Source organism: Microcaecilia unicolor, chromosome 6 (genome assembly GCF_901765095.1).
Source record: "Microcaecilia unicolor chromosome 6, aMicUni1.1, whole genome shotgun sequence".
Classification (NCBI taxonomy): Eukaryota; Metazoa; Chordata; class Amphibia; order Gymnophiona; family Siphonopidae; genus Microcaecilia; species Microcaecilia unicolor.
In genome coordinates, this window is record NC_044036.1 from 220,490,858 (window position 1) to 220,510,815 (window position 19,958).

At 46.2% G+C, this 19,958-nt stretch overlaps 1 protein-coding gene across 4 annotated transcripts in view; it reads left to right on the top strand.

Moving 5' to 3' along the window:
* ALAD (aminolevulinate dehydratase) overlaps positions 1 to 19,958 on the top strand; it is a 587,381-nt gene that overhangs the window by 509,038 nt on the left and 58,385 nt on the right. For all 4 annotated transcript variants that reach the window (XM_030206252.1, XM_030206256.1, XM_030206255.1 and 1 more), the window contains exon 10: positions 662 to 748. In XM_030206252.1, the coding sequence (XP_030062112.1) occupies positions 662 to 748 (87 nt within the window). The remainder of the gene's footprint in view (positions 1 to 661; positions 749 to 19,958) is intronic.

A 19,958-nucleotide genomic window follows, 5' to 3' on the forward strand; every position in this document is an offset into this window, starting at 1 on the left:
AGGCCTCCATCTGCCGTAATCCGCCAGACAGGAAACAGGCAATGACATCAGCGAGGGCGGGACATGGCAGATGGAAGCCTGCGGGGCCGGCGCAAGCAGTGAGAATAAATTGCTGCGGGCGCCAATAAATTGCTGCGATATAGGGGAGGAATGGATTTCAGACAGGAGTGTAGATGCCAGGATGCCGCAGAGGAGAGGGAGAAGATATGGGGTAGGTGGAAATAAAAAACCTCTTATGTTCTTAAAAATAGCTCCGGGAAGATATTTGTGGTGTGTGGTTGGAGGTGGGGGGGGTGGGGAAACATGCGCGTGGAAGGGCCAATCCAAAATATCGAGTCCGGCTACGCCTCTGATCTCAGCTAGTGTAATTTGATTTGCATTTTAATAACCAGAACAGCTTTTTAGACACTTTTGAGGCCCTCCATAGAAAAATGTGAAGAGACAAGTTCCTTTGTAGTGGTAGAAATGCACAGCATCAGAATGGCTGATAATAATGACCTCACCTTGAAAAATGACACTGATCTGGTGTCCTCAAACTAGTACTAAGAGCATATTTTGTTGCACTCCACTTAAAAAAAAACAACACAAGAACAAAAAGTAATAAAGAAGTTTACTTGTTCTGAAATTAGTTACTCCTACTTATTTTCCTCTCTCCTCCCAGGACCGTGATGTGCAGGAAGGTGCAGACATGCTGATGGTGAAGCCAGGAATGCCCTATCTAGATATCATCCGGGAGGTGAAGGATAAAGTAAGTTTTTTTCCGCAGGCGTTATTGGCTCCTTTTGTCTTATCAATAGTCATGTATCACAGCGTTTTTCAACCAGTGTGCCGTGGCCCATTGGTATGCCACGGCTGATCCTCAGGTATGTCACAGGAGTTGGACGAGCTTAATTTGTACCAGAATGGAGTAAGTTTCCTTGTCTCTAGCGATCGGTTGCAGGGAGCAGTGATTCATACAGTCTGTTTGCACCAACCTTCCTTCTTGATGTAACTTCTTGCTTTCATGTAGGCGGGAAGCATCAGATAGAAGGCTCCAGGGCTGATACAAGTAGGCTGTATGAATTGCTGCTCACTGCTGCCAACCATTAGAGACCAGAAAACTTTTAAAAGATATATGGGGAGGAGGTTGTCAAGAGAGACAAGAGGAGTTGCCTGGTTGCTGGCTGGAGAGGGGACAGGAGTGAGAAATATAGGACTATTTTTGTGAAGGTGGGGGGAAAAGAATGTAAATGCCGGACTATTTGTGAGGGTGGGAGGAAGAGAAGAGAAATGCTAGACTATTTATGAGGATGGAGAAAAAGAAGGTAAATGCTAAACTTGGTGGGGGAGAGAGAATAAAATTCTGGACTGTGTGTGGGGGTGGGGGTGGGTTAAAAGATGAAATGCTGGACCACATATGGAGGTGTGGCTTGACAATTTTAGTGCCGTGTAAGTGTACTGTGAGATTAAAAAAAAAAAAGGTTGAAAATTTCTGATGTATCAGATTAATATTCTTTAACTTTCTTTAAATTAGTCACCTTACTTTCTAACTCTTCTTATTCTCTTACCTATCTATATGATCAATCTTTGCTTATACCCTTCACTGTCAATTAAAATGTTCTATTACGTATTGTGTTGACATTGCAAGTAGTATACTGTGCCATACTTTGTATTGTTGTTTGAATATTTTTACTGCTGTAATTGCCTGTTGCTCATGTTTGATTCATTCTTACTGTACACTGCCTTGAGTGAATGCCTTCAAAAAGGTGGTAAATAAATCCTAATAAATAAAATAATAATCAAAATTATTTGATCCTAGAGATAGAGGTTGTCATACAGGAGGCAAAGAAATCAGAGACCACTTGGCTGGGACAACAGTTTTTTAAAATCAAAGTAAAATTATACATTTTCAGCCCCATTTTAGACAGTTGTTGAAGTAGCGGTAGAGATGTGCAGGTCAGTGCGTTTCAAGTTTCAGCAGTATTTTAGAACAGAATCTGCCAACGTAGATGTTGTAATGTGGATTGTGTTGACATTGTAAATAGTATACTATGCCATAATCCAGCTTATAATCGAAAGTGATCACCGGCCATCTTCCGACACAAATCGGGAGATGGCTGGCGATTTCTTAAAAGCGGCGAAATCGGTATAATCGAAAGCGGCATTTTTGAGAGCGTCGACGCTTTCCCGTCGCTTCGCCGGCGAAAGTTCAAGGGGGCGTGTCGGTAGATTAGCGAAGGCGGGGCATGGGTGTGGCTACCAGATGGCCGGCTTTCACCGATAATGGAAAAAAAAGCGGCGTTAAGCAGTATTTCGCCGGGTTTACTTGGTCCTTTTATTTTCACGACCAAGCCTCAAAAAGGTGCCCCAACTGACCAGATGACCACCAGAAGGAATCGTGGATGACCTCCCCATACTCCCCCAGTGGTCACCAACCCCCTCCCACACTAAAATAATAAAACTAAAAACCTTTTTTGCCAGCCTGTATGCAGCCTCAAATGCCGTACCCACCTCCATGACAGCAGAATGTGTTGTATCCTCCGACAGCCTTTCCCTGCTTGCGATGTGGCTCTCAGGTAAGTGTGACACCTTTTCTGTTAGGTGCCCTGCAGAGTTACATTAGCAATGCATTGTGGTGGGTGTAGGGTAGTGGGCTCTACTCCCATGGTGCTTTTCCCCCTTGCTAACTGGGTCAGAGTGTGCCCTGTTTTGTTTCCTGTTGTAGTCCATGCGGTAGTGGCCATTTTTGTAAGCCAGTTTTAGTTCCCTTTCCTATGTTACCCACGTTAGAGAACGTAGTTCTTACCTTGAATGGTGCTGAAAGAGGGCATTGTACACCATTGTGCCAGCTCTGACCTACCAGGGGACTCTTTGCCAGTGGGGCACAACCTCTGATCTGCAGTTAACTGTGAGTAAACGTGGTTATTTCAAGAAATGACTTTTTCAGAGAGATTAGTCTTCAGGTGTGAACTGGTGTGCCAAAGTTGTACAGCAGCAATAAGTCCTAGAGGCTGTATGCAGGTCCCTGAAACAGTTTTAGTGGGTGCAGTTCATTTGTGGGTAGTGGGGGGTTTGGGGGGCTCAGCTCCCAAAGTAAGGGAGCTATGCACGTGGGAGCTTTTCTGAAGTCCACCACAGTGACCCCTAGGGTGGCTGGTTGGTGTCCTGGCATGTCAGGGGGGCCAGTGCACTAAAAATGCTGGCTCCTCCCACAGCCAAATGCCTTGAATTTGGCCGGGGTTTGAGATGGCTGACATTCCATTATCGCTGAAAAACAAACCCAGCCATCTCAAACCCGGCGAACTCCACGGCATTTGGCCGGGCTAAACCATATTATCGACAAAAAAGATGGCCTGCCATCTTTTTCGATAATACGGTTCCGGCCAGCTGTAGCGCCACTGCCAACATAGATCGCCGGCGACGTTCGATTATGCCCCTTATTGTGTACCACTGTTTAAATAACTTTTAGTGTTGTAATTCTGTTGTCTGTCCAGCTTATTCCTGTTGTACACTACCTTGGGTACATTTCTTCAAAAAGTCAGTAAATAAATCCTAGTAAAGGGTCATGGATTTGATATACCGTGTTTCCCCGAAAATAGGACATCCTCCGAAAGTAAGACCTAGTAGAGGTCTTGCTTAAATTTGAAAATATAAGGCATCCCCCGAAAATAAGACCTAGCAGGGGAGGCCTTATTTTTCGGGGAAACATCGGGGTCACCCCCCCCACCCGAGATCGCCGGCTCCCCCCCTCGATCAGCGGCTCCCCCCGCCCTCAGTCACTCCCGGAACCAACCTCTTAACCGCTTCCTTTCACCTTCGCGCTCGCCGCAAGCAGCAGGGCTGGCCACTCCTTCCTTCCGTGTCCCGCCCTCGTCTGACGTTACGTTACGTCAGGCGAGGGCGGGACACGGAAGGAAGGAGTGGCCTGCCCTGCTGCTTGCGGCGAGTGCGAAGATGAATGGTGAAAGGAAGCATTTAAGAGGTTAGTTACTTCCGGGAGCGACTGAGGGCAGGGGGAGCCACCGATCGAGGAGGGGAGCCGGCGATCTCGGGGGGGGGGGGGAGTGACCCCGATGTTTCCCCGAAAAATAAGGCCTCCCCTGAAAATAAGACCTAGCAGGTCTTGGGGAGCAAAATTTAATATAAGACAGTGTCTTATTTTCGGGGAAACACGGTACCGCCTTTCTGCGGGTACAACCAAAGCATTTCACATATACTATTTGCAAATACTTTTTCTGTCCCTTAATGGCAACAGAGTGGTCAGAAAGCACCAAAATAACCTGCATGACACTTCATTCAGCTCCAAATAGAAGAAAAACGATACTGTTCTTCCAAAAAATAGTATTGGGGTGACCTATACAGAATGGCAGTTACAACTCAAAACAGAATTCTGGATGGACTGTATGGACTAGTTCAGCCTGTCTGCCATCCACTGTGTTACCAAGATCTGTCTAAGCAGACTATTTACCATAATAAATGAAAATGAAATGACGACAGATAAAGATCAGAGTGGTTCATCCAGCCTGCCCAACAGTCATACTCATTATCAATTTGTAATTAAACCAGCAATGAATGTGATATAAAATTCTTGTTCATGGTCTTTCTTTGGCATTTCTGGGACATAGACCATAGAAATCCGCTCAGCACTGTCCTTACATTCCAGTTTCTGGAGTTGCCATCAAAACCCACTCCATCCTATCCGAATGTATCTTACTTGTGGGATGCAGACCATAAAGGTCTACCTTCACTGTCCTCATTTTCCAGCTACTGCTGTTGAAGCCCCTTCCAGCCCAATAATGAAGTGAGGCTTACTGGCCTGTAGTTTCCTGCTGCTTCTGTCACCAATTTTGTGAATGGACCACATCCGTTTGCCAATACCGCAGAACCTCTCCCATCTCCAATGATTTATTAAACAAATCTTTAAGAGGACCCTCCAGAACCTCTTTGAGTTCTCTCAATATCTTAAGATGGATCCCATCCGGTCCCATGGCTTTGTCCACCTTCAATTTTTTCAAGTTGTTCATAAACACTTTCTTCTGTTAATGGTTCGATATCCTCTTGATTCTCGTATGTACCTTTGACAGTCGATTGTGGTCTTTCTCCAGGATTTTCTTCCATGAACACAGAACAGAAGTACTTGTTTAGCACATTCACTTTTTCCTCATCACTTTCCACATAGCGGTCCAAGCATCTTTCAGTCTCACAATTTAGCCTTCCTCCTTTCACTAATATACCTGAAAAAATTCTTGTCTCACCTCCTTACATTTCTAGCCATTTGTTCTTCTGCTTGTGCTTTCACCAGACTTATATCTCTCTTGGCTTCTTTCAGTTTCATCCGGTATTCTTTTCTGTGCACCCCCTCTTATCTGTATTTTGTGAACACCAACTGTTTTGCTTTTATTTTCTCAGCCACTTGTTTGGAGAACCATATCATTTTCCTTTTTCTCTTGCTTTTATTTACTCTCCCCACATAAAGGTCAGCAGCCATTTTTATAGCTCCTTTCAGCCTGGACCACTGTCTTTCCACTTTTCATATGTCCTCTCATCCCTTCAGCTCGCTCTTCAGGTACGCCCCTATTTTACTAAAGTCAGCATGTTGGACATCCAGGGCTTTGAGTTTTGAGTGGCTGCCTTCTACTTTCGCTGTTATATCAAACCAAATTGGTGCCCAGGTGGGCACCCATTCAGACATTATACACATTCCCCATTTGTGAGAACCAGATACAGTGTCACTCCTTCCCTCGTGTGTTCTGTCTCTATTTTTCTGAGCAAAGCACTTTGAAAGGCATCCATGATCTCTCTACTGCTTTCCAATTCCATAGATAGAACTTTCCAATCTGTATCAGGCAGGTAGAAATCTCACAACAGAAGTACCTACTACTACTACTTAACATTTCTAGAGCACTACTATCCCCTTTCTTTCCCAACTTTTGGATATCTACAACCAGATATCAAGCTGCTCTGATTGTGTCAAGAGGTCTGTAGGCAACATCCATGTGGATAGAAGTTTCATCTTCTCTTTTCAAGGCTATCCATATTGCTTCTTCCTTTCCCTGCATTTCAGTTGCTTTGATATTGTTTCTCACATATAGAGCTACTCCTCCACCTTTTGACTATCTCTATCCTTCCTAAATAGATTAGAGTCTAGTATGTTTGTGTTCCATTCATGGGGGTTATTGGCTCTGTGATAGAAGCAGATTTAGAAATTGTTGCTAACATCAGGGCTTGCAGATCTTGAACTTTGTTGCTTAGACTATGAGCGTTTGTGGTCATTGCTTTCCTGCTACATGTCCGTGGCAGTCTCATCTGTATAGGTTTTTTGTTTAATCTCACCATCTACTGTGTTGCTAAGAAATTAATTGCTAAGATTGTTGTTTACATTTCTTTCTTTACTACTGTCAAGTCTTGTCTTTTGCTGGGGGTGGGTACCTGAATTGACCTGCTTCCATATACCATCCCCAACCTTCTAGTTTAAATGCCTAGAAATACATTGTCTGAATTTCTCACCAAGGATTATTTTTCCTGCCACAGTGAGATGCAATTCATTATTACAATATATTTTTTTGTTTTTACATGTATTTTCTCATCCTCCTATGTATCGAAAACCTTCTTGGTGACACCAGGTTTTGAGCCACCTCTTTCCTCTCTCTTTCCATAATTAGGTAGTACTTCAGAGAAAGCTATAAAGGTTTTAACCCCTCCCCCACCTCCTGGAAAGTTCTCTGTGTTACAGGTGGATTATTATTGCTTAGATCATTTGTTCCCAGGTGGATTATATTAGTGTTAGAATCCTTAGTCTCTTCTCTGATTATACTCAATATTTGCCTGGTACTTCTGGTAGCTGAGGATCCTAGAAGGCATTTCACTTTGTTGGGCCCCTTGAGCTGTGTTCCAGGGTTAATGCTTCTGATAATGAAATCTAGCAGAAACAATTTTCTGGTTTGAGCTTATTGGTTCTGGTTCCACCTTAGTTCTTTTTCTTGAGCATCACAATGCTCTAATGCAGCAAAAGAATTAATGTAAGGTTAGCAATTGTGAGGGTGCTTCTGTGCCACATGTAATCTGCCTTAGTTAGCCTTCTCTGACTCATCTATTCCTGGGTTGTTTTATTCTTTGAGGCAGTGGTGGTAAATGGGTATGATTCTATGTAGTGATGGAAATGCTGCTTTCCTATGCTGATGACATCCTACTACTCTTGCCAGTTCCACAGTCTCGCAATAAACTTGCCCAAATCCTTACAACCGGGATGTCAGCAATCTAGGATTGGGCTCTGGCGAACAAACTGAAACTAAACACACAAAAGACCAAGCTAATCTGGTTCTGTTCCCCAGGAACAGAGATCCCAACATCTATAACTTTGCAGAACGATAAAATCGTCATTATAGAGACTGAATCCAAAGTACTTGGGGTCTATCTGGACTCCTCCCTAACACTCTTCTCTCACATTAATCACCTATGGAATAAAACTCTATTGAAATTGAGGCAGCTAAGGCTAGTATGCTCATTTTCTATCCAAAAAGCCTTCACACTACTTGTCCAAATGCTGATCCTGCCTCACACAGACTATTGCATCATTCTATACTTTGGTATCAAGCCCCAACACCTGAAGAAACTACAACTGATACAGAACACAGCACCCCATCTGAACTTCAAACTGACTAGATACTGTAGCATCTCACATTTCCTTGTAAGATTACACTGGCTTCCCATCTCAGAAAGGGTCAGATTTAAAGCTGCATGCGTAGTATATCAAATTATATGTGGTGCTGACCCAGATCTCATCATTCTGCACTACCCGGGCTGACAGGTTCAAAAAATGCCTGTTCCTCTCTGCTCAGCCCTGCAGAAGAATCTGATTCTGGAAGATATTTGACTCGCTTTTCCCAGTATTAGACCCTTCCTTTTGGAATGCTCTTCCCACCCCCATAAAAACAGAAAACAACTACCTCATCTTCGGAAGGAAATTAAAAACTTATCTCTTCCAAAAGAAACAAAATGACAGGCCCCATGCCTCTTCTCTACTAATAGAACTACATGATCTCTCTTCTTACAGATCTCCTTTCTCCATTTGCCTAGCTCTCTAATGTGACACTTCTCTTGTAAACCACACTGAACCCTATCCAGGGGGTATTAGCAGTATATAAATGCTGATTTGATTTGATGGAAGCTGCTTTAATTGCATCCAATTCCTGCTTAAGTTTGCTAAGCTCCTCTTCTATTCTAGCAAGGTGAAGGCAGATGGGGCAAGACCTAAGCTGCCATATGGTGTGCCTTGCAACTAAAGCACCACAATTATTACATTGAATAAAAGTCATCTTGTTTGTTTTGAACAGGTGTACTGTGATAGGGTTAATAATCTGCAAGATTATTTGTGTGTGACTGAGGAGTATTGTTGATGATTATTGGGTTGTCTATATATAAGCAGGAAACCCAGGAGTGGGTGGGGTGTGAGACGGGTGGGTGGAACTATAAATCTCACAGTGATTCAGCTAAGTACCATTATTAAATATGTTCTCTAGGAGGGGCAAGCAATGAGACAATTTGAAACAAAATCAAGTTCTGCTAGAATCTAACTTTTCTCCTTTAAAACCAAATATTCCCAATAAATACGTCAGTTTCTTTAATGTGTTGCAGGAATTACCACTATTGTTAGCAGAATCTGTGGTACTTCAGGAGTCAAACACCACACACCAGAATGAGAGAGAAATCTTCTTTATTTGCCAGCAAACAAAGTAGGACATCAGCACTAGGTCTCTTCTTCTCTTTCTCAGCTCTCTGTGTCTTCACTCTCTCGTCTCAGCTCCTTCTCCTCTTCTGTTGTCTCTCTTCTAACGTAAGCTGCTTCTGCTCTCAGTTATATAGGGTCCTAAGCCCTTCTGGCCCCCCTTTCTCACCAGATGGTAAAGAATAGATTGATTACCCTGCCTTGAACTAATTATTACTTACACATTACTTAAAAATATCAGTTACATAGGTTTGATATTTCCTAAACTGACCTATGACCCGGGGCCTCTCACACTAGACATTGTGGCACCTATCTCTTGCATTTTATTATGATTAAATTCTTAGGTTCCCAGCTAACTTCATACTAACTGGGTTCTGGCATTCATTAAGGGGTCAAGGGGCCAATCTTGCTCAATGGCACACATACATTTATTATTACTTTCAGAAAACCAGTCCTTCACTTAGCTATAATTAATCAAGACTTTCCCTGACCTCTTTCACCTATTAGCTTCCTACACAGAACTCGCTAGGACTGTGGATAATTCAAACCAGATGATGACCTCTTAAAACTGCAGACAAAGCTTACTTGAAAAGTCAGTCAAAGATGTAACACTGGATTGAAAAGATATTCTATATAGAAATAGAACTTATTAATTACACAGAATAAAACATATTCTAAAATAAGCAGAAATCAGAATTCCTTATAAGACAAAATCTAACTCATCTAGAATATCTAGAATTATTTAAACAGCATTCAGCCTACTTTTAAAACTGCAATATGCCTTGCTCATAATGGTATCCAGATGTGGTAAATAATTACTTCTCTCTGACCTTTCTAACCTCTTAGTCTAGCAAAAGCTAGACATTTGAGTAATTAAACCCAGATGGCATTCCTCCACTTTACAGGACTGAAAAGTTAAAATAGAATTAACAAATATGACTTCTTTGCCCAAGCCGCCTCAAATGTACTCTCTAATTGCAAATTAAGCCAGCTGAAAGACTAAATATCCAGTGTACCTGAATGTGACTCACCTTGAGCTACTACTGAAAAAGGTGAGAGCAAAATCTAAATAAATAAAATAAAGCTACTTTCTTACCTAGGATTGGAAATGGAAAATAAACCTTGCAGCGCTTGTCTACAGTTCAGTAGCCAAAGTTAGGAAACTTCAGCAAGAGTTAGCAGGGTGAAAGACCAGAGACAGTTTGAAATGCCTATCCTCTCTAGTATCAGAACTAGGCAGAGAGAGAGAGGTGGTGCTGTGTGTGTGTGTGTGTGTGTGTGTGTGTGTGTGTGCGTGCGTGCGTGTGTGTGTGTGTTTTGGTGTAGATTAGAAGGCAGAGCAGTACAGCACAATATAGATACACAGCGTGCACAATTTAACTAAGCAGTTAAAGTCTAGAGAGTAGCTAAACATGTAGCCAGACAGTTGAGATAGTAAGAATAAAAATCAGAAAACACTTACCAGTATTGTGGTTCAGGTCCTTGAAGGAGAGCACATGGATGGGGATCAGTCTCCTCCCTTTTTCCACTTTTATGAAGAATACTCCTGTCTCCAAAAATGTGTGTAAATAGAACTATCAGTGGTACAACCAGAACCTCACTGAACTCCCATGATATTTTATTGCAGAGCTTCCTAGACTGTGGGTCAGGATCCCAAGCTGCGTTAGTGATCGTGACCTGAAGACTGTCCATTGGTACATCATCATTCTGCATCACCATACGTGTCAGTTTTAGCTGACCATGATCATAGGAACACAGCCACAAAAAGCTTGATGATCACTGTTGTAGGATGTAACCTTTCTAACCTTTCCCACATTCAGTTTTGCCAGTTCCATACAAACGCTCTGTCTTTATTAGAGTGACATGTACATTCTCTGAGGACAAGCAGGCTGCTTGTTCTCACTGATGGGTGACGTCCAACGGCAGTCCCCGGATCAGAAGATCTTCCTAGCAACAAAGTTTGCTGGCCCTCGCGTGCACATGCGCGACCGTCTTCCTGCCCGAACGCGAGCGTGCTTCTCAGTCTCTTCTTTTCCACAGCTCATCACAGCTGTTTTACGGCGGTTCTGTGTCCCAGAGAGGCCCCCGCTGCGTTTTTTGCCACTTTTCTTTACTTTTTCGCCGAGTTTCGGCGTGTTTATGAGTTCGCTCTTGTTATATCAGTAAAAAAAAAAAAAGTTTCCTTTATTTCTTTAGTTTTTATCCGAAAGTTTTCTTTCTTTGTCATGAGCGGCCATTTTGGCTGCCCGTGCAGATTTTTTCCCTTTTTTGATATCTTGTTTTGGCACCATCGCAAATTTTGACCTCGCCGGCGCGATTTTTCCGTCCATGTCCTCGAAGCCTACTAGTGGCTTCAAGAAGTGCACACAGTGCAGCCGGACGATCTCGCTCGCTGATAGGCACATCTCGTGTCTTCAGAGTTCAGGGGCTGGTCATCGTCCCAACGCCTGCACGCTGTGTCTTCAGCTAAAAAAGAGGACCCAGGCGGCGAGATCGGCTCAGTGGAACCTGTTGTTCGGAGCACAGTCCAGTCCTTCGACGTCGACTGAGCCAGCGGTACCGCGGTCGGCATCATAGGGTGCATCGACGTCCGGAGCGCAGGTGATGGCTGTCCAGAGATCCCACGCTGGGAGCAGTGAGCCATCGAATGGGTCTCCACCTGCCTTCGGACACGGACCCGAGGAGACGTGTAGATTCCACATCCTCGTCGGTACCGGGAGGTACCGGTGACGTGCTTCGAGCGAAGGCAAAGAAGCACCGTCATCAGTCACCTTCCCGTCACGGTACTGAGAGCTCCGGGGCACCGAGGGAGTCGGCACCTGGAAAGCGTCGACGCCGGGAGCACCGTTCACCCTCCATTCAGGAGGTGTCGCGCACTTCTCCGGACAGCCCGGTACCGCCTCCGCGCTCCAGACAGATTCTGTCCTCGTCGCCGGTACCGGCCCCACAGCCTTGCTCAACGGACACTCTAGACGAGCGCCTCCGAGCCATACTTCCAGAGATTCTGGAAGGGCTGCTGCGACCATCTGCTCCGGTACCGTACCGCCGGTGCTTGCGCTGTTGGTACCATCAAGAGATGCGGCGGTTGGCTCCCCGCCCGTGGTGAGGACTGCGACACCGGTACCGCTTGCGGCATCGGCATCCGCTGCCACCCAGGTTGACTCCCCTTCGACGTTGCTGGAGGGAGCTTCGTCGGCACGGGAGTCTTCTTCTTGGCACCGCCATAGAGGACCTAGTTCCTCGGCGTCGAGACGGGCTCGGCTTCGGACCGAAGTTCAAGAACTGGTGTCCGATACCGAAGGTGAGGCCTTGTGGGAGGCAGAGGAAGACCCCAGATATTTCTCTGATCTTGTGGTCTTCCTTCTGATCCCACTCCTTCGCCAGAGAGAAAGCTTTCTCCGCCTGAGAGTCTGTCTTTCTCGTCATTTGTCCGGGAAATGTCTGTGGCCGTTCCCTTCTCAGTGGTTACTGAGGATGAGCCCAGGGTTCGAGGTCCTGGACTATCCTTCGTCACCTAAGGAGTCGTCCACCGTTTCCCTTCATAATGTCCTGAAGCAGACATTGATGGCGAACTGGACGAAACCCTTAAGTAATCCGACTATTCCCAAGAAGATTGAGTCCCAGTATCAGTTCCACGGGGACCCAGAGTTGATGAAGACCCAGTTGCCTCATGACTCTGGAGTTGTGGATCTGGCTCTCAAGAAAGTCAAGAGTACTAGGGCTCACGCCTCGGTGCCCCCGGGGCGGGAGTCTAGGACTCTGGACTCTTTTGGGAGGAAGGCCTACCATTCTGCTATGCTCTTGTCCAAGATTCAGTCCTACCAGCTCTACACGAGCATCCACATGCGGAACAATGTAAGGCAGCTGACGGACTTGGTTGATAAGCTCCCGTCGGAGCAGGCCAAGCCTTTTCAGGAGGTGGTCAGGCAGCTGATGGCGTGTCGCAAATTCCTGTCCAGGGGTGTTTACGACACTTTTGATGTCGCGTCCAGGGCCGCTTCTCAGGGTATAGTGATGCGTAGACTCTCATGGCTGTGTGCCTCTGACCTGGAGAATAGAGTCCAGCAGCGGATTGCGGATGCTCCTTGCCGGGGGGATAACATTTTTGGTGAGCGGGTCAAACAGGTGGTAGAACAGCTCCACCAGCAGGACACCGCATTCAGCAAACTCTCCTACCGGACGCCTTCAGCATCTACCTCTTCAGGTAGACGTTTTTACGGGGGTCGGAAGAATGCTCCCTACACTTACAATAAGTACAGGTACAATCCTCCTTCCTGCCAGCCTGTTCAGGCTAAGCCCCAGCGCGCTCGTTCACGTCAACAGCGTGCACCGCAACAGGCCCCTGCAGCTCCCCAGCAAAAGCAAGGGACGGGCTTTTGACCAGCTCCAGGAGAGCATAGCCGACATAAAAGTGTCCGTGCTGGACGATCTACCGGTTGGGGGAAGTTTAAAATTTTTTCACCATGGGTGGCCTCTTGTAACCTCCGACAGGTGGGTTCTTCAAATAGTCCGGCTGGGATATGCCCTCAATTTGATCTCCAAACCTCCAAATTGCCCACCGGGAGCTCAGTCCTTCAGCTTCCAGCACAGGCAGGTACTTGCAGAGGAACTGTCCGCCCTTCTCAGCGCCAGTGTGGTCGAGCCCGTGCCACCGCGGCAGGAAGGGCTGGGATTCTATTCCAGGTACTTCCTTGTGTAAAAGAAAACAGGGGGGATGCGTCCCATCCTAGATCTAAGGGCCTTGAACAAATATCTGGTCTGAGAAAAGTTTGGGATGCTTTCCCTGGGCACCCTTCTTCCCATGATTCAGAAAAATGATTGGCTATGCTCTCTGGACTTAAAGGATGCTTATACTCACATCCCGATACTGCCAGCTCACAGACAGTATCTTCTATTTCGTCTGGGAACACAGCATTTTCAGTATTGTGTGCTACCATTTGGTTTCGCCTCTGCGCCCAGGGTGTTCACAAAATGCCTGGCAGTCGTGGCGGCGTCTCTACGCAAGCTGGGAGTGCATGTGTTCCCTTATCTCGACGATTGGCTGGTGAAGAGCACCTCGGAGGCAGGAGCTCTACAGTCCATGCGGATGATTATTCAATTCCTGCAGCTATTAGGGTTTGTGGTAAATTATCCAAAGTCCCATCGTCTTCCAGTGCAAAGACTCGAATTTATAGGAGCTCTGCTGGGCTCCCAGACTGCTCATGCCTACCTTCCCGAGGCAAGGACAGACAATCTTCTGTCCCTTGTTTCCTGGGTACGAGCCTCTCAGCAGATCACAGCTCAGCAGGTGTTGAGATAGCTTGGCCACATGGCCTCCACAGTTCATGTGACTCCCATGGCCCGTCTTCACATGCGATCAGCTCAATGGACCCTAGCTTCCCAGACTTCAGGCCCACGACAGACTAGCGTTGGATGCCTTTCTCCTTCATTGGGGGAAGGGCCTTCTGTACGCGTATCCTCCCATACCCTTGGTAGGGAAGACTTTACTGAAACTCAAGCAGGATCATGGAACCATGATTCTGATCGCTCCCTTCTGGCCGCGTCAGATCTGGTTCCCTCTTCTTCTAGAGTTGTTCTCCGAAGAACCATGGAGATTGGAGTGTTTTCCAACTCTCATCACTCAGAACGAGGGGGCGCTTCTGCATCCCAGCCTCCAGTCTCTGGCTTTCACGGCCTGGATGTTGAGAGCGTAGACTTCGCCTCCTTGGGTCTTTCTTAGGGTGTCTCCCGAGTCTTGCTTGCTTCCAGAAAAGATTCCACGAAGAGGTGTTATTCTTTCAAATGGAAGAGGTTTGCCATCTGGTGTGACAGCAAGGCCCTAGATCCTCGTTCTTGTCCTACACAGACCCTGTTTGAATACCTTCTGCACTTGTCCGAGTCTGGTCTCAAGACCAACTCTGTAAGGGTTCACCTTAGCGCAGTTAGTGCTTTTCATTATCATGTAAGCCTATCTCGTGACAGCCTTTAGTTCGCTTCATGAGAGGTTTGCTTTTGTCAGAGCCCCCTATCAAGCCTCCTACAGTGTCATTGGATCTCAATGTCGTTCTCACCCAGCTGATGAAACCTCCTTTTGAGCCACTGAATTCCTGCCATCTGAAGTACTTGACCTGGAAGGTCATTTTCTTGGTGGCAGTCACTTCAGCTCGTAGAGTCAATGAGCTTCAACTTGCCAACATTCTTTTCCCCGTCCTCATACCCGCCCTGCTGAACGTCAGTTGCACACATTGGACTGCAAGCGAGCATTGGCCTTCTATCTGGAGCGGACAAGCCCATTCAGACAGTCCGCCCAAATGTGTCTGTCGGGAAACGCACCATCTCCAATTGGCTAGCAGATTGCATATCCTTCACTTACGCCCAAGCTGGGCTGGCTCTTGAGGGTCATATCACGGCTCATAGTGTTAGAGCCATGGCAGCGTCAGTGGCTCACTTGAAGTCAGCTACTATTGAAGAGATTTGCAAGGCTGCGACGTGGTCATCTGCCCACACATTCACATCTCATTACTGCCTACAGCAGGATACCCGATGCGACAGTCGGTGCTGCAGAATCTGTTTGGGGTTTAGAATCCAACTCCACCCCCCTAGGCCCATTTTTATTCTGTTCCAGGCTGCACTCTCAGTTAGTTGTTTCTGGTTTTAGGTCAATCTCAGTTATGTCCTTGCCGTTGCAAGGCCCAATTGACCTCTGTTTGTTGTTTTGAGTGAGGCAGGGTGCTAGAGATACCCCATCAGTAAGAACAAGCAGCCTGCTTGTCCTCGGAGAAAGCGAAAGATGCATACCTGTAGCAGGTATTGTCCGAGGACAGCAGGCTGATTGTTCTCACAAACCCGCCCGCCTCCCCTTTGGAGTTGTGTCTTCCCTTGTCTTTGCTTTCTACTTGACTAAGGAGCACGCTTGCGTTTGGGCGGGAAGATGGCCGCGCATTCGCGGTTCACGCATGTGCAAGCAAGGGCTAGCAAACCCATCAGTGAGAACAATCAGCCTGCTGTCCTCGGAGAATACATGCTACAGGTATGTATCTTTCGCTTTACTACCATGTATGTTCCTACTGACTTTTACAGGATAATTATTTATATCAGAGCACCTGGCTTAATAGAGCAAGTAGATGCCTAATTAGAACCCATTTTATAATGACACGTAGGTGCCTATCCAGCTCATTTTCGAAAGAGAAGGGCGCCCATCTTCCGACACAAATCGGGAGATGGGCGTCCTTTTCTCAGGGGCGCCTGAATCGGCATAATCGAAAGCCGATTTTGGACGTCCCCAACTGCTTTCCCTCGCCGGGATGGCCGGTTCCCGGAGGCGTGTCGGAAGGGTAGCGAAGGCGGGACAGGGGCGTGGTTAAGAAATGGGCGCCCTCGGATGATAATGGAAAAAAGAAGGGCGTCCCTGGCGAGAATTTGGTCCCTTTTTTTACAGGTCCAAGTCCCAAAAAAGTGCCCGAACTGACCAGATGACCACTGGAGGGAATTGGGGATTACCTCCCCTGACTGCCCCAGTGGTCACTAACCCCCTCCCACCCTCAAAAAAACCACTTTAAAAAGTTTTTTTGCCAGCCTCTATGCCAGCCTCAAATGTCATACTCAGGCCCATTGCAGCAGTATACAGGTCCCTGGAGCAATTTTAGTGGGTGCAGTGGACTTCAGGCAGGCGGACCCAGGCCCACCCCCTCCTACCTGTTACACTTGTGGTGGAAAATGGGAGCTCTTCAAAACCCACCCGAAACCCACCGTACCCACATCTTGGTGCCCCCCTTCACCCCTTAGGGCTATGGTAGTGGTGTATAGTTGTGGGGAGTGGGTTTTGGGGGGGCTTTGGGGGGCTCAGCACCCAAGGTAAGGGAAATATGCGCCTGGGATCAATTTGCGAAAGTCCACTGTAGTGCCCCTAGGGTGCCCGGTTGGTGCCCTGGCATGTGAGGGGGACCAGTGCACTATGAATCCTGGCCCCTCCCATGACCAAATGCCTTGGTTTGGTTTGTTTTTGAGATGGGCGCCATCGGTTTCCATTATGGCCGAAAACCGATGGCGCCCCTCTCTAATGTTGACCTAAATGTTCAGATTTGGGCGCCCCCAACCATATTCTCGAAATGAAAGATGGACGCCCATCTCGTTCGAAAATACGGCGCCCCTTCGCAGCGCCGTTCTCAGAGATGGGCATCCCCGTTTGAAAATGCCCCTCCACATGTCTTTATAAAATATTAACTAAGTGCAGAAATCATGCCTACCTTGCAGACACAGACACTTAGCACCTACTCTCAAGTCAGGTGTAAATGTTCAGCCTATATTAAAATACACATATAGGCTGAAATGCTGAACTGGTATTTTATAATCTACACACATATGTTGCTCAAACTCGGCCCCTGTATATGTCTACCAGCTATCTATATCAGTCCGAAATTTTCGTATCCTGCTAAGCTCTCGGCTGGTGATTTGGCTACTTACTTCTCACAACAGCTTGCTGTCCTTGCTGCTTCTTTCCCCTTCCCCCGCCCTTCTCCTTCCTCTTCCTTGTCTTGTCTCTCCCCTCCTTTGTTGCTCTTTTCTCCCTCCCCTACCCTCCTCTCCTTCCCCCACTCTTGGTCTACTTTTAAACTTCCATCTTTCATCTCTTTTGAATGGTAAAAGTGCCGCAAAACCACTTGTTTGTTGGATCCTATCCCATCCTCCTGCATTATTCTGAATTATTATGGTCTTCTTTCCCTTGCTTTTTCTTTTGTTAGCAACAGTCTCTCCATTGGCAAGGTTCTTGTGCTTTGGAAATCTGCGGTGATTAAACCCTTTTTGAAAAATTCCTCCTTGGACCCCACTGTGCCTGCTAATTACAGACCAGTCTCCAACTTACTGTTTCTCTCTAAACTGGCAGAGAAAATTGTCCTTGATCAACTTGCCCAACATGCTGAATCTTATCATCTTCTCCATCCATTCCAGTCTGGTTTTCAAAATGGTCACTCCACTGATACCATTATCACTTCTGTCCTTAACTATCTTCATGCGGCCTTAGACTGTGATAAGTTTTCTGTCCTCATCTCTCTTGATCTTAGCACTGCCTTTGACCTGGTTCATTACTGCCTTTTTCTCTCTCGCCTTTCTTCCGTGGGTACCTCTGGCACAGTGCTTAAATAGTTTTCTTCTTATTTAGAAGGTCATTCTTTTTCTGTTTCTTTACCTGGCACTTGCTCTGAGTCCTTCCTTCTTTTCCATGGTGTTCCCCAGGGTTCCTTGCTCTCCCCAATGACGTTTAATATCTTTATAGCTCCTCTTGCCACTCTGATTCAGTCCTTTTCTATTAGATTTCATATATGTACCGATGATATTCTCTTAGTTTCACATCTTGACCCTATAAACCCTGACCCTCTCTCCTCTTCAAGCATGCTTGGACGCTGTCTCAGGTTGGTTGTCTGCCAACCACTTAGTTTTGAACTCTACTAAATCTGTTGCAGTGTGGGTCACTAGCACCTCATCATCCTCTACGCTTGTTCTCTCTCTTGTTGGAACTGCTCTTGGTCTGGTTTCCTCCTTAAAATATCTTGGAGTCATCTTTGATCCCCAACTTTCCTTTCTCCCCTACATTTCTGCCACTGTAAAGTCTTGTTTCTTCTCCCTTCGTAAGATCTGCGCTATCTGAGGTTTCCTGGACAATAATTCTTGCTCTATGCCCCTCTCCTCCCTAGTTCTTTCTCAGCTTGATTACTGCAATGTCATTCTGGCTGGCCTTCTAAAGTTTCTCTATCCTGGTTCCAAATAGTTCAAAACCTTCTTAGCCACACCCACCACTCTGACTGTGTTTCTCTTCTCCTTGAATGTCATCACTTGCTCCCTATTTTCTTTAGGATTCAATTTAAGGTACTTTTGTTGGCCTTCAAGGCTCTTCATTCTGGTATTCCCTTTTATATTCCTTCCCGTTCTCTCAGTTCCTCCTCTGCCTCCCGTCTTTCTGTTCCCCCTGTTCACCTCTCACCCGCCACTCTGCTTTCTTTTGTTTGGTCTCTTCCCTCTGAAATGTTCTTCTTCTTCTCTCTCTCTTCATTCTGAACAGTCCGCCTTTTGTTTTAAGGCCATACTAAAAGCCCATTTATTTCAGATAGCCTTTCCCTTCACCATCATGGAAGGAGCTTGATCCTGGAGTCATAGCCTCCAATTTGGTGTATCTTTTTCTCTTTTCTCGCTTTCCTTTCTTTCAAGATTTTGTAGTTCCTTTCTCGTTTCCCTAACTTCTTGTAATTGTTCACTGCTCTGACATGTTTGGAAGGGCAATGTATCAAATCTCATTAAACCATAAAAAAGTACACACCATCATGTCAAAACATGTACTTCTACACTGATCACTATTTTATAATAGGTCATTTACCTGCATATGTAGCCATATAAGAGCAAAACTTATAAAATTGCCTCCTTAGGAGGGACGTTATCAATGTGGGCTACTGCTGCTAACCACAGTTATTAATAATTAAGTCTCATTGCATAAAATAGGACCTGTGCTAAAATAGCATGAGTTAGTGGTACAGTAAAATGAAGTTACCTGTAGCAGGTATTCTCCGAGGACAGCAGGCTGAACATCATCACGCATGGGTCGTCGTCCGCGACGGCCCAGTAGCTCCGGAGTTAAAAAGAAAAAAATGTTAAAACTTCTAGAAGCAACGAGACGGGCATGGGGACAACGCACCGCGCATGCGTGAGTGACTTCCCGCCCGCGACGCCCGCGCACATCTCTCAGTTATATAACAAGCAAACAAGAAAAGAACAACTCCAAAGGGGAGGAGGGAGGGTTGTGATGATGTCCAGCCTGCTGTCCTCGGAGAATACCTGCTACAGGTAAGTATCTTCATTTTCTCCGAGGACAAGCAGGCTGGACACCATCACGCATGGGGTATCCCTAGCACCCAGGCTCACTCAAAACAAAGAACAATGGTCAATTGGGCCTCGCAACGGTGAGGACATAACTAAGATTGACCTAAAAACAAACACAACTAAGTGAGAGTGCAGCCTGGAACAAAATAGAAATGGGCCTAGGAGGGTGGAGTTGGATTCTAAACCCCAAACAGATTCTGTAACACCGACTGCCCAAACCGACTGTCGCGTCGGGTATCCTGCTGAAGGCAGTAGTGAGATGTGAATGTGTGGACTGATGACCAGATTGCAGCTTTGCAAATCTCTTCAATAGAAGCTGACTTTAGGTGAGCCACTGACTCAGCCATGGCTCTGACATTATGAGCCGTGACATGGCCCTCCAGAGTCAACCCAGCTTGGGCATAAG